The sequence below is a fragment of the Odontesthes bonariensis genome, chromosome 24 (assembly GCF_027942865.1).
Source record: "Odontesthes bonariensis isolate fOdoBon6 chromosome 24, fOdoBon6.hap1, whole genome shotgun sequence".
NCBI lineage: Eukaryota > Metazoa > Chordata > Actinopteri > Atheriniformes > Atherinopsidae > Odontesthes > Odontesthes bonariensis.
In genome coordinates this window covers 5,636,536-5,650,714 of record NC_134529.1, presented here as the reverse complement: position 1 = coordinate 5,650,714, position 14,179 = coordinate 5,636,536, and the positions used below count along the sequence as shown (strand labels likewise).

Here is a 14,179-nt window from a genome sequence, read left to right as displayed (position 1 = left end):
AAAGATTAAATAAGTCCATTGGAATGAGTAAAATGAATCCTACTGCATCCAAACTCCGCCTCCAGGTGCTTTGCACATGGAAACGTCTGCGCACATCAGTTAGACTCCTAAAGGTTCATCACAGCTTTTCTCATTAAAGTTGAGGATGCGTCGACTTAAATAATGAATATTCAGGGGATCAAATATTGAAGAGGTCATATTGAGTGTGATCTGAACCCTCCGACGGATCTACGTCCGTGTCACAAGCACACGGCTCCAAATGTAGCTCTGGTTGACTTCAACGAAGGCAAACTCATTGTGAAGGATTACAGGGTTTCCCTCAAATAACTCATCTCCAACCCTGTTTCTGAGAAGGTTTGGGCACTGCAATATAAACACAGAATCCAGGTTGGTGCAAACCATTTAAAGCATGCATCGGATTTTATTGCTGGAAGAAACTTTGTGAAGCTTCATGAAGTGGGGACAGAAAGCTTAGCAAACAGTTGGTGGAACATTTAATAACCGATGCATTTTTAAATCCAGGTTAAAAACATTTCTGTTCTCATGTGTCTATGCATGAAATATGCACGGTATCTTTTAATTTATCTGGACTGTTGCTTGTTTTTAAATTAATTTAAATGATTTTATTTGTTTCTCTTTATATTCTTTTATGTATTTTAGTGCTTCTTCCACTCCCTGCTGCAATGCTTTTATTTTATGTGAAGCACTTTGAACTGTTTGTACATGAAATGTGCTATACAAATAAATTTGATTTGATTTTTTATTTGATTTTGATAAGGTCCCTGACAGGGTGAGTGTTTCACATGTAAAGTTGAGGAGGGGGTTCATCATGCTGGCAAATAAATGATTAATTTAAGAATATTTCTCAGTGTAAAATTAGATCATGCAGTACACAGTATTATCAGACATTTCCGAACGTCTCTGCTGTGGCAGACAAGTGGTTTCCAATGCATTAAGAAAGAATTCAGGGGAAGAAATCCTCTGAAAACCACTGTGAGTGAACACAGCTCGAGTTTAAACTACATGAAAACTAAAAAAGACATGTCTAATGACCCCAACTGCTCTCAGCTTTTCTCAAGCCGTGCTCATTTAAGATGGAGCTGAAGCAGGAAGCTGCGATGTTCATCCGGCTTGTTGTCAGTGAACAGTTCAAAAGCCACATCCAGGTGTTTTGGGAGCATTCGTGCAGATGATAACCTCCCTTCTGCGAGGGCACATTGAGGCTGATCTTGCTGATGTCAGCATCACACTGTCAAATTAAAAGATCATGATTCTGTTTGCAAGGGGCTCTGACACGCCTGCAGGCCACCCACTGAAAACATCTGGCGCATCTGGAAACAAAACATTCCTACAAGAAAAAACCCAGAAATCCTCCTTTTCAGCATCTGATTTTCTTATAATAACTTCAGTTAAACATATTGGTTTAAAATGACTTGAAAAGCATCATCTTTCTGTTTTTAATCTGCTCTCGAGTTGTCAGCAAATTTAATTTAGTCATTTTTTCCCGGGAAGCGGTGCATACTTATTGAATTCCATCTCAAAGCTATTTCCTCCCCTTCCTCAAAGCACCTCCAGCCGTCGATTTTAAATGTAAAAGAACAAAACACTGATGATATCACAATATATAATATGCAGCTCTGTGTGAGTGTGTAAAAATCTGATTTAACTTCTAATAACATCCCCGCTGACAGCAGCACAGACCTGTAAGATCTTCTCTCTGGTCTCAGAAAGGATCTGCTGCACCTCCTCTTCGTGCGCCTCCTTCAGGGTGGCGATGGCGGCCTCGTGCTCGTCATTTTTTGTGTTCAGTGCATAGATAACCTGTAAGATCCAAAAAAAAGAAAACCCATTAGCCATTATATGTGATCACATTCTGGACATGATGCAGGATAAATACAGCTGGGGGGGATTGAATATACCGCTCACAGGCAGGGTTCTGCGCTCGTGAACTGCTGCGTCGGATCCACGCTGCTGAATAATTAACGAGGGCAGAGTAGCAGAACAGCACCGCATGAAGATAAAGTCAGGAAATGTCAGGGTAGAATAACAAATCTGCAAGATGAAAGGCTCGCCGTGGTGAGAACATCTTCAAAAAGCTGAGTATCTTTTAAGTTTACAGTACAATTTATAGAAGTTTTGAATGAATCGTGAGGAACAGTTGATACGGTATAAAAGTATTTGAAATGTGCTAAATAATATCTAAGAGTATTTGATCAATTTAAAGAAATAATTCGGCTTTTTAAACTGCGGATTCCTTCCACCTTCTGTTGAAATCTTGAGCCAGGCCTCTTTAGTTTTCCCATCCAAGCAGCCAGAGAGACTTTCTTTTAAAGTCACTTATTTTCAGTGGAATGTGTTTCTTTGTTTGTTTGTTTGTTAGGCTGCTTAACTCTGACCTATAAATTATTCAAGCATAAAAGGAGCCAAACACAAGGGTTGAACCAGTGTTGTGTCTACACACAACAGACAACTTAAACAGTTGGAAATTGGATCTTTAGGCACTTTGTTTCCAGCAGCCTGTCACAGGGACACATCATTTGTTCCCATTTCTTTAGCTGCATGTGTGAAAAACAGCAAAGATAACACAGTCTGACAGACAGGAAACAGGATTTCTGCAGCAACAAGGTGATTCCCAAAGAGCTGTTAGCTGAAAACTTGGCATATCTCAGCATGGTGTGCAGTGTGTCCTTAAAACATTTGAGGAAACTGGACAAGTGGAGGACAGAAGAAGAAGTGTCAGGCCTAAAGAACTATCTACAGCAGATGAACAGGATCTGAAAGTGATGTCCTTAAGAAAGAGGAAAACATCCAGCAAAGACCTGACACAGGAGCTGAGAGATGCATCTGGACCTTCAGCTGATCCATCTGCTGTTGGCCCAAGCCTCATCAGAAATGGGCTCCATGGAAGTGTGGCTGTCAAGAAGCCGTTCTTAAGGAAGGGAAACAGGGAGAAAAGGCTGAGCTGTGCCAAAGGACACAAGAACAACAGTTGTACACTAACTGTTGCACCTCCAGCCATGACTCTGTTAAACTTATTAAGTTTGCGGACGACACCACCCTCATCGGACTCATCTCGGGCGGCGATGAGACTGCCTAGAGGAGGGAGGTGGACCGGCTGGTGACCTGGTGCAGCAGCAACCACCTGGAGCTCAACGCCCAGAAGACAGTGGAGATGGTCGTTGACTTCAGGAAATCCACAGCCCCCCTGCCCCCCCTCGCCCTCACTGACACCCCCATCACCACTGCGGATTGTCACCGGTTCCTCGGCACCACCATCACCCGGGACCTCAAGTGGGAGCCGACCATCAGCTCCCTCACCAGGAAGGCCCAGCAGAGGATGTACTTCCTGCGACAGCTGAGGAAGGCCGAGCTGCCGGCCCAGCTGATGGTGCAGTTCTACACGGCCATCATCGAGTCCATCCTCTGCTCCTCCATCACGGTGTGGTATCCCGGGGCCTCTGCCAGGGACAGACACAGACTGCAGCGAGTTGTGCGCTCCGCAGAGAAGGTGATCGGCTGCAGCCTCCCATCGATCCATGACCTGCACGTCTCCAGGACTATGGGGCGAGCAGGTCGGATCACAGCTGACCCTTCTCACCCTGCACATGGACTATTTGAACCACTCCCCTCAGGCAGGAGGCTTCGGTCCATTCGGACTAGGACCTCCCGTCACAAAAACAGTTTTTTCCCCCTTGCAGTCAGACTTATAAACACTTCATAATCACCTCATAACCTGCCACAGACACTTTACTTCACTTTACCATCATTAAAATTGCACTAACGAAACTGCACTGTTGTTGCTCTGTATATTGGTTACTGTGTATTGTTGTACACACCTTGTACATTTTGTATTCATATATTTTTATTCTTTATTTTTTATCATTATATCCCTGTTACCTGTTTGCACCTTACGCCGCAGCAAATTCCTAGTTAGTGAACACTGTTCACTAACAATGGCAATAAAAACGAATTCTGATTCTGATTCTGATTCTGAAGAAGTGGGCTGAAAATCAGTGGCAGCAGGTCTGATGGAGGGATGAATCCTCCCCAGAGCCCGGAGCTCAACATTACTGAAGCAGTGTGGGATCATGTTGGCAGAGAACGCAACAAAAGGCAGCCCACATCCAAAGAAGAGCTTTGGGATGTCCTTCAAGAAGCCTGGAGAACTATTCCTGAAGACTCCTTAAAGAAAGGACAGAAAGCTGTCTGAGAGGGTTCAGGCTGGGATTGAAAAGTACAAACTAAAATACCGTTTTTTTTTACATTTATTTATATTTTTCCTGGCGATATCTAAATAAATGAGGGTCGCTTAAAACTTTAACGAAGCACTGCAGATAAGAAAGTGATTTTCCCTCCTCAAACGGTCCATTAACATTAGAAGCTGCAGCCGATAGTTTAGAATAAAGAGCAGAAACGGCTCTTCTGGATGTCTGAAGGGAGAAAAATTCTAGTAAATATGCTAAATAAAGCACATGTATTTTCAAAAAGTCAAACTAGTCTTTGTATGAAAGCATTAATTCCAGTGAGTAAAAAAAAAACTGGAACCAGTTTATACGAATACTTCTTGAAATCAGCTGAGATCAAATGCAGCTACAGGGATTACGCCTGCTTTAGCATGAGGCTTAAAATGCTGCTGCACTGCAAATGAGACGCCATGTAAATGAGCTACGGTTCTCCTCTCCAGCTGGTATTCAGCTGTGCACGGTAAATGGTGCAGGAAACCTCCCAGTCCACGCCTCCATGCCTCCGGTATGAGCTCAGCGTTGCCCCACAGTCATAAATTAGAAATGAGTCGATGCTGTGCATTGCTGGGAATAGAAATAACACAAGCAAACTGTTGTGCATGAGATTGACCTTTAAATCCATCCCAAAAATACATGCAGTCATCCAGAGAGCCATAATCTGACAGCACAGTGATCCCCAGCTCGCAGGCGAGGAGAGCAGGGACAGAAATGGGTTTCACATTTCCACATGAAAAATCATGAGACACCATTCGCCGGCTTCTCTCTCTGAAAAACCGAGTCAATATTTCAGCACACTGGAATGGACAGAGGTGCCGGAGCGCCTTTGTTTGCCTTTGGACTAAAGTCAATCAACAGAATGAGGAAAAGGGGGCTGAAGAGAGAAAAGGAGGGCAAGAGCTTCCTTTGAAAAATCCCCCTCTGACGCACTGCAATGACTCGACTTACGAGGAGGAAAAAAGCATCCAGTTTGAGAGGTGGTGGAGTTCATTAAAAAGTATTTGTTTACTCCCTGCAGGCTCACTCTGTTCTGCTGACAGCTGCAGAGCTTTAATCAATGAGAGAAGCTATGACCGTGTACAAACAACACTTTATATATACTGTATATATTATATCCCATTGTGAATATGATATATATATATTATATCCCATTATGAATATGATTGTGAGCTGTAATGACGTGTTTTTGTGTTTTCCACCTTTCATTTGGCAAATAATTACACCGTAGACTGGTTTCTATCCACAAGTAAAGCAATGATCAGCCTAAAGGAGATTAATGTGAAGCAGTCGTGTTTCCATTGACTGTTTGAGGTGATTAAAACAGGCTGGGGGGTGTCGCCACAGGGTGGCGGTATATTCTACGGTGCTTGCGGGTGTATTTCAGTAGAGGAAGTTGTCCCAACAGGAAACAAACCTGGAGGAGGAAACCAACAGCTGTGGACATTCACCAGCGTTTTATCTCCAGAGATATCTGGGATTTTATTAAGGACATATGAGACTGTTAACTTGGCCTTTGTTTTGCTGATGTGCTAAAATGATGCAAGAATGGGGTGTACCATCAAAATTAGGGCTGGGCGAGTTAACTCGTTATTATCGCGTTAGCTCGCTAATTATTTAACGCCGATAAATATTTTATCGCGCATTAACTAAGTTTTTTTTAATTATTTTTGGGGGGCTTTTGTGTCTTTAATGGATAGGAAAGTTCAGAGAGACAGGAAGCAGGGGGCAGAGAGAGGGGGAACGACACGCAGCACAGGGCCGTCCAATGCGGGATTCGAAAACTCTGTTGCTCACAGGCTTTTATTTTGTAAAAGTATGTTGCTCACAGGCTTTTATTTTGTAGAAGTCTGTTGCTGTCTGTCAGGAAAAGAAAGTAATCGGCGGATCCACCAAACATGGAGAAGGGTACGGAACTTTTACTCGGCCATTTTCATTTTAAAGTTCTTCCAGACGGCGGAGTCGACAGAACCAAAGTCATCTGTAAACTCTGCCAAGTTGAATTGTCTTCTCAGCGTAGTAGTTCCAGTCTAAAATATCACTTAAAGGCAAAACACACAACTGATAGCAGCAAGTCATTCAAGGAAACAGACAGTGGAGCGAGGCTTCTACATAAAAACTACAGAAAGATGCTGATGTTAAAAGTGTGTTTGCACAACAAATGTTATGGCACTTTCATTCATATGGCAGCACATTTAAAATAAAGCTAAATGCTAAAAGCTATACACTACTTTTGGATTCATTTTTGGATTCTGCGTACAAATGCGATTAATCATGATTAATCAGGGAAATCATGTGATTAATTAGATTAAAAATGTTAATCGTTGCCCAGCCCTAATTATTATATATCTGTATCATCTTATTGTTTGCTAAATGAGACCCGTAACAGCTGGAGAGTCCCATCATTTTAATTCAGATCTTCGATGGAAACTCAGCCGCTGTTGGGGCCTTTGAAGCGGGGCCACTCCTCGTTACCACCACCTTAAACTGTAAATAAAACAGCGCTTTAGTGCCACAGCGAGTTAGATAACACACACAAAGAGGAAACATGCCGCCGTAGCATGACAACAGTCAGTGGGCCTCATTAATTTTTAATTCAAAAACTTGTCGTAGTTGCTGTGAAATGGCACGTTAGAAACAAACGAGGGAAATCTCTTCCAGAAAACGTTGGCAGCGACGCTCAGAAACAACCTGAAGATTCTGTAATTAACACTAACAGTTTGAATGGGATGAATTTATAGAATTATATCATTTCCTGGTGGTTTCTGGACAGAAGAGACAAAGCTAGAAGCGACACAAAACAAAGCGAACCTCAAAGGTTTCATCACGGTTGGAGCGAATGTTACTATGTGGGTTTTTGCAGCATTGTTGCATCACACAGTTACACAGCCTGCACGACACGGCCTTAGATGAGCCGTGGTTTTACAACCCGGCCTGTTATGTTCTGCGGCTGATAAACTGGCAAACTGATGCAGAAATGCAGGGGTGGAGAAACTCTTTGAAAAGCTGTCACTCAAACTGCTATGAGTCGTTTTAAACGGTCGACTTCATTGTGAAGAGCTACAAACTGCATCTTCAGACTGGTGTGCACTGCTGGTAGGACTCACTTAGCCATGCCTGGCCAGGCCTCATCTGTCCTGCTATTGTTTTTCTAAAAATGGGACATTTCTTCCCTTCATACAATTCTTCATCCATTGTTTTACACACCCGGGAGACGGCGGCCTCCTCAGAGGCATGGCGCTCGGATGTAGAAGCAGGAGACGAAGGTGGGGCAGAGGTCTTCATCGGGAAAAGAGATGTTTCAGGGCTGGGCATCACTGAGTGCCGACTCTCCCCTCGCCACCCACAGGAGTGAGTGTCACATAAATAAGGAGTTTTCTGGTGGCAAAGCTTCTGAAGATAGTCCCCCCCCCCGTTATTATCTTTCTGTTAACACACACACTTTGAATTGTACTGCAGAGATCAATTATCTAACATGAAAGCAACTCTAATAAGGTGTAAACCTTAAAACTATGGGGCTCTGACACCTTTTAGTGCATTTATTATCCACATTTCCAGGCTTGAAACTGCCCCGAAGTGCCTGGGGGGGGGGGGGGGGGGGGGGGCACCTCAGTTTACAGCTGTGGTTTGTAGCCCAGCATGGCACTGAAAGGATCGGATTATTGGCTAATTTACAATAAGACTGAGTTGTTAAATTCATGTAGACACCTTAATCTGACTAAGAATTGGATCGGATCGGATTAAGACCCCGAGATAACTGGGTTGAAAGTCAAATTAAACCTGCTTGTAGACGCTGAAGCACGTGAAGATACTCCAGATGTTTTCCCGGGGTCGTGACCCGGAAGTCAAAGGAGACGATATTCCTGTTGTTGTCGCTGTCAGAAAGAAAGAAACAACGCGATGGAGAATGCTCCGTTGGGCATCGAGTTTGTGCAACAAGCAGCACATCACAGACCAAATGTAGAGGGACGTAGCTTCATCTGGCTCTGCGTTTTCCATCTTTCTCCAATGCCTGAGTTTGTTGTTGTTGTTGGTGGTGAAGAGGTCAACAGGAAGTGGCTCTATTAGCAACAGTTGGAATGGGTACAGCGCCACCTATCATACCGGGGTATGACACGCTTTGTGCCTCTGATCCCATTCATTCACCGCCATATATCCAAGGAGAATTACCCTCAAATAAGGAGCATCACCCAACTATAGCTATAATCGAATTACTCTCATCATGTAGACCCACTGACTGTTTCACCTTAGTAAATAACATTTAAGACCAAATTTTGGATCAAACAAATAAAGTTGGGGGTGGAAAAAACTCCATGATGAGTGCGGTGAAGAGATCCAAGACAATGAGGAAGGAAAAAAGAAAGCAAAATAAAAATCGGACTGGTTTTTACTGCTGGAGACAGTTCAGGGAAAGAAACAGGAATAAAAAGAGTTGTTGATGTTGTTGGTAATTAATAACTGTTTTCTTCTGTGTTGTGTCCTGTTTGTTTTGTTTGGTTCCAGGTGTCGAGGTGTGGGATTATAATCTTCAAAAGAATATGATCGTGATAAGGAGACTGAAGCCGCAGCAGCGTTTTGTCCCTGTTATTCATCACAGATGAAACTTATTATAACTTTATTGTTTCATGGAAATAAATTCTTCTCATGGAAAAATCAGTGCTCGGTTTTACAAATCCGGGAGGTTTGCAGCTTCTCCAACGATCCGGTTTGCCAGCAAACACATTCAAATGCTTTAAAAATGTCAGTCAGCAGCCTCATGTACAGCTGTGCATGTGCAGGGCTCAGACGGAGGTTTGGTGTTAGATTCCTGAGTATTACTTTAAAATAGCCAAAATATCCCTTAAATTAGCTAAATAAAAAGACTGTTGCCAATTCCAATTCCTTATGGTCCATTCATTCAACCTGCAATAACAGCTCTCTGGACAGCGCTTTGAGCTAAAGTTCAACGTCAGCATGCTGCTGTTAACTTTTGAAAAGAAGACTAACATAAATATTTACTTTAAACCAAAGTGACAGGGTGACAGACTAACAGATCCCAGGCACACTGCTGCCAGTAGGGCTAAAAATGCACAAACCAATAAAGATAGAAGCGGCTGAAAGGCCGAGTAACGGATATATATAACGTCTGAAATCACAGCTTCATCCCAGAAAAGCTTTACCCTCCCTGCTTATCTTTGGGGCTTTCATGTTAAGTATCTCCCACTGCTTTGTGTTCATAAATGAGGAATGAAATGCCCAAGATCAGAAGCAAACTGCAAAGGGCCGAATATAGCCAAAAAAATTTGGTTTGCTCCGAAAGGAAACTAAATTATTCACCCAGCTCGGCCCGTCATCAGCTTAGGAAGCAGACACTTAGAGGAGCCAAAATCTCCATCACATCCCAGCAGCCATCAGCACACTTCTGCACATGAAATGCACACACACACACACACACACACACACACACACACACAAACGTGTTGGAGCATAAACACACAATAAACTCAGACAGTGGAGATCCTTCAGGGCCAGTGAATCCGGGCCCAAACTCATCAGTGTAATTCGTCTGGTCAGAGGCAGCGGCCACTGTGTGTGAATGCGTTAGACTCCGGCATGTTGCCTTCACTGTCACCCACGAATATTGAAGACGAGAAGCCTGTAATGCGCCTCGCTGATGTTTATCACTTTATCGGTTCAGTCAAATGTTACAATTGTTGGGAAAGTCTTTGTGTTTTTTAAGTATTTCACAGCATATATTCAAGGACTGCCTTCGATTTATCCAACCTTTTTGGTACAAACTGCACAATTTAGGGGTCTTTGCTGTACTTATAAACATATTTTTCCTTAAACTTCTTTAGGAAAGCATAAAACCACCACAGCAGACTGGCTCCAGTTCTGGTGGTTCTTCTTATAGCTTTAATAGGGTCAGTGTGACGGCATTATTTCTACAATAAACACAATATGTTTGAGTATGTCACTGTGACCAACCTGTTAGTAACTACTTCACATGCATAACCAGCAGATAATCCACACTAAATAATTACATATTACTATAAAATGGATCAATATGTCCAGGAAATACATGTTAACATAGATAAATTTAGTAAATGTAAGTGCCCAGATGAACTGATATAGGAAAATGAATATTTATGTTTTTATTGTATTGCTTAAACCACATTTATTTCCTGGTGTGGTGATCTGACTGAGCCAGCAGATCCACTCTAACACCAACGCTGGTAACAGGTGCTGCTGTTGTGTTTCACTCAGACAAATACGTGACCGGGGAACAAATGATGATGATATTAATTAATCTGTCCAATCCCTGTGCAATCATTTATTTAAGGATTTACTTCTTCACATGGACCCATTCATTCAACATTGGCTAAAACGACAGTTGGTGGACATTTGTTTGGTTGAGTTTCTGCCCACCAGCCTGTGGAATAATCCGGTGGTCCTCTCCAGCCCCTTTAAGGCTCCGGATTATTCTCTGTGTGCAGTGAGTGCTGCGACCAAACACTGGAACTGCTGCCCATAAACCACAACAATGAGCTTAACAACCCATAAAAGCTGTCGGTTTGATGAATGAATGACTTTTAAACGTACTGATGGAGGTATCGTTGCGAGGGGCCACCATCAGAGGAGGCTCTGAGGTGTCATATAGACGCACCACATGAAGACAAAGGAAATAAAGAAAAGTTTACAGCTTCCTTTTACATTCTCAGCCTTTAAGGATGATATCAAACAGTGACTATAATCTAGGGCTGGGCAACGATTAAAACTTTTAATCTAATTAATCACATGATTTCCCTGATTAATCACGATTAATCGCATTTGTACGCAAAATCCAAAAATGAATCCAAAAGTAGTGTATAGCTTTTAGCATTTAGCTTTATTTTAAATGTGCTGCCATATGAATGAAAGTGCCATAACATTTGTTGTGCAAACACACTTTTAACATCAGCATCTTTCTGTAGTTTTTATGTAGAAGCCTTGCTCCACTGTCTGTTTCCTTGAATGACTTGCTGCTATCAGTTGTGTGTTTTGCCTTTAAGTGATATTTTAGACTGGAACTACTACGCTGAGAAGACAATTCAACTTGGCAGAGTTTACAGATGACTTTGGTTCTGTCGACTCCGCCGTCTGGAAGAACTTTCAAATGAAAATGGCCGAGTAAAAGTTCCGTACCCTTCTCCATGTTTGGTGGATCCGCCGATTAGACTTTTACAAAATAAAATAAATAATCAAATCTGCATTAATGCGTGATAAAATATTTATCGGCGTTAAATAATTAACACGTTAATGCGATAATAACGCGTTAACTCGCCCAGCCCTAATTTTAATGTGTTGTACAGTCATATTCTGCATGGATGTGTTGTTTTCTATCCCTCATTTATGTCTACTTGTAATATTTTTTCTTACCCGCTTTGGGAGTTAATGAGCAGTTTCTCTATAATCAGGCATGTTAACAGACACGTATCTGTTTTACAGGTATTTATCAACTTGTGCTGTCCTAATTCGAACCGCAGAGTTGTGTGATGACTGTCAGCGGGACCCCCGCTGAAAGCATTTTCATGTTATTTGATCAGCTGTAAGAGGAAACCAGGCAGAGTGAGACTTAAAGAGGCTTTAAACTGAATAAAGAACAAGCCAAAGTGAATTCTACTGTCATGCACACGGTAATAAAAAAAGAATTAAACTGTGTTCCTCCTTGTTCGATGTGCAAACGTTGCTGAAATGAACAGACCAGGAATACAAAGCTATTTATTTCATGATTTCATGAAAGTTGATGGTATTCTTGTTCTGGTGTGAACAGCTAAATGAATGTTGCTTAATGTTAGCATAAAGCTCTCTTAGCTTCATACTTTAACATAAAACATAAGACCAGATACCTCTGCCAGATCGACGAGGCGACGGCTAAACGCAACACATCTGGTACGTCAGAGGGGAGACGGTCATCTCCCAGTTTCACATCTAGAAATCTGCACAATCAATGTCAGGGTATTTCAAATCGAGCCAGCAGCACATAGCTTTACAACTCACACTTTAAGTCAACTTTAGGGGCTGAAATACCGTTTGATACGACCGTTTTCTGCAGTCCAAATATCTCCAGCACATTTACCTAATTACACAGCTTTTTTGAACAAAGGCACCGTGAGGGATTCTGACAGTGGAGGCAAGTTATACCTTTTTAATCAGGCCATCAAACAGAAGATTCTGTGGTAATCAAAGACAGCTATGCTGTTTCATCTTCACTTCACCACCAGGTGATTGCAGTTTTTCCACAAACAGAAGGAAATGAAGAGCATAGAGAGCAGCTGCAGCATTTTATTTATACATTCTGATCCTCACTTATGTCTAAGTTTGACTCTTTTCTGTGGTGTTCAGAGTAAACACAATAAACTTGTGCTACCAAAGAAAATGGACCAGACCAAATTCCCTAAATTCAACAATTTACCTTCTAATACTGGCTCAGTACCTAATAAAGAATCCTCTGATCCCTATAATCCCTGATATAGACCAGTGAGCAGTGCTGACCAACATGTCATTGGGGTCATCAGGTGGGAACCTCCTTTCATCAGTGTTTTGTCTACTTGGGCCCACGACACCTCCAGGAGGCTAGACAGTGATCAATGGCGTCCGAGAGTCTGGCGCCCCTAACGCCAGCCATCACTGCTCCTCACACCACAACAACCATCTCTTTTTTCCACAACCACAAGCTACCCCAGCCTCTCACCAACTGCACACCAGTCACAGCAGGGTGGGGATACAAACCCTGGCTCAGGTAGGGGGCAATGAAAGTATAGAGGGTGCCAGTGGTGGAGGCAGGACAAGTCACACCTAAACAGTCCTACAGTCACTAAGAAAACCAGCAAAAACAAGGCCATACAGACCAACTCACCTGAAATGACCACCTGGTTTCAAAAGGCTCACACGGGCCACACCCATGGATGTATTATATTAACTGGATAACGGACCGCAAAATGGCCGCCGTTGATTTCAATGGAGTTTCTCGCCTGGTGCATACGCCGAAAAGCTTTTTGACTTCCGGGTTTACTTTCTGCTTATGCTGCCCATAGAGCGTGCGCAGTAGAGTCACCCCCTATGATGCTTTGGGGCCACTCCACTTAAATAATGGCTGGATTTCTTCCTTGCTTCTTCCAAGAGTCTGTTTACCCCAAGTGCTCCCCCTGCTGGGCCCCCAGCTACTATTGCTTCTTCTAATCCAAATCCACTGACTGGACTTTACTGCCTCATCTAACACTTCCTTCACTATTTTCCTCACACTGTGTCCACTTACACCCAGCTCCCTCAACAATGAGACGTACACAACGGCATTTCTTTTAAGGAAAAACACAGCAGTCCAAAGCGACGATGTAATAGCATTAAAACAGCTCTGTTTATGACCCACTGGAGACTGAAAGCAGATGCTTATAAAATAAAATCTTTGCTAAAGTTTCCTTTTTCCCACCAATATGTTCCCTAACTCTTTGAACTGACAGGATGACTAAATAATGTCCTACAACAAAGCATTAAAATGAAACCACACACCCAAAACTTTGGAACCCAAAGCTCATTTTAAAAGAATTACAGCAGGTTTCAAATCGTCTTCCTCTGGTCTAATCCAATCCCACAACACACAAGATGAAAGTGTGCTGCTTCTCTCGAATCTTTGGCAAAGTATCTAGTAACTAGTAATAAAAGCTGCTGGTTAACTCCTGTTACTCGACTACCTCGGGCCTGAGGACTCACACAAACACAAACACAAACACAAACACAAACACAAACACACCTTCTTCAAGCCCAGCCTCTCCATCAGCTGGTGAGACTTTGATGATAATGACCATCTGAATGCTCGCCAGCAGTCATTTTTCTACCTTCTACACTTCTGAAAGCTACAGAAACAACAGACTGCTTCGTCGTACTCTGAAATCTTCATGTGTGTGTTATATTCAGTGGAGCGG

At 42.6% G+C, this 14,179-nt stretch overlaps 1 protein-coding gene across 3 annotated transcripts in view; it reads right to left on the bottom strand.

The window, feature by feature from the left end:
* The window catches only part of fam184ab (family with sequence similarity 184 member Ab), a 158,405-nt gene that overhangs the window by 96,766 nt on the left and 47,460 nt on the right, over positions 1 to 14,179 (bottom strand). For all 3 annotated transcript variants that reach the window (XM_075459367.1, XM_075459369.1, XM_075459368.1), the window contains exon 2: positions 1,702 to 1,821. In XM_075459367.1, the coding sequence (XP_075315482.1) occupies positions 1,702 to 1,821 (120 nt within the window). The remainder of the gene's footprint in view (positions 1 to 1,701; positions 1,822 to 14,179) is intronic.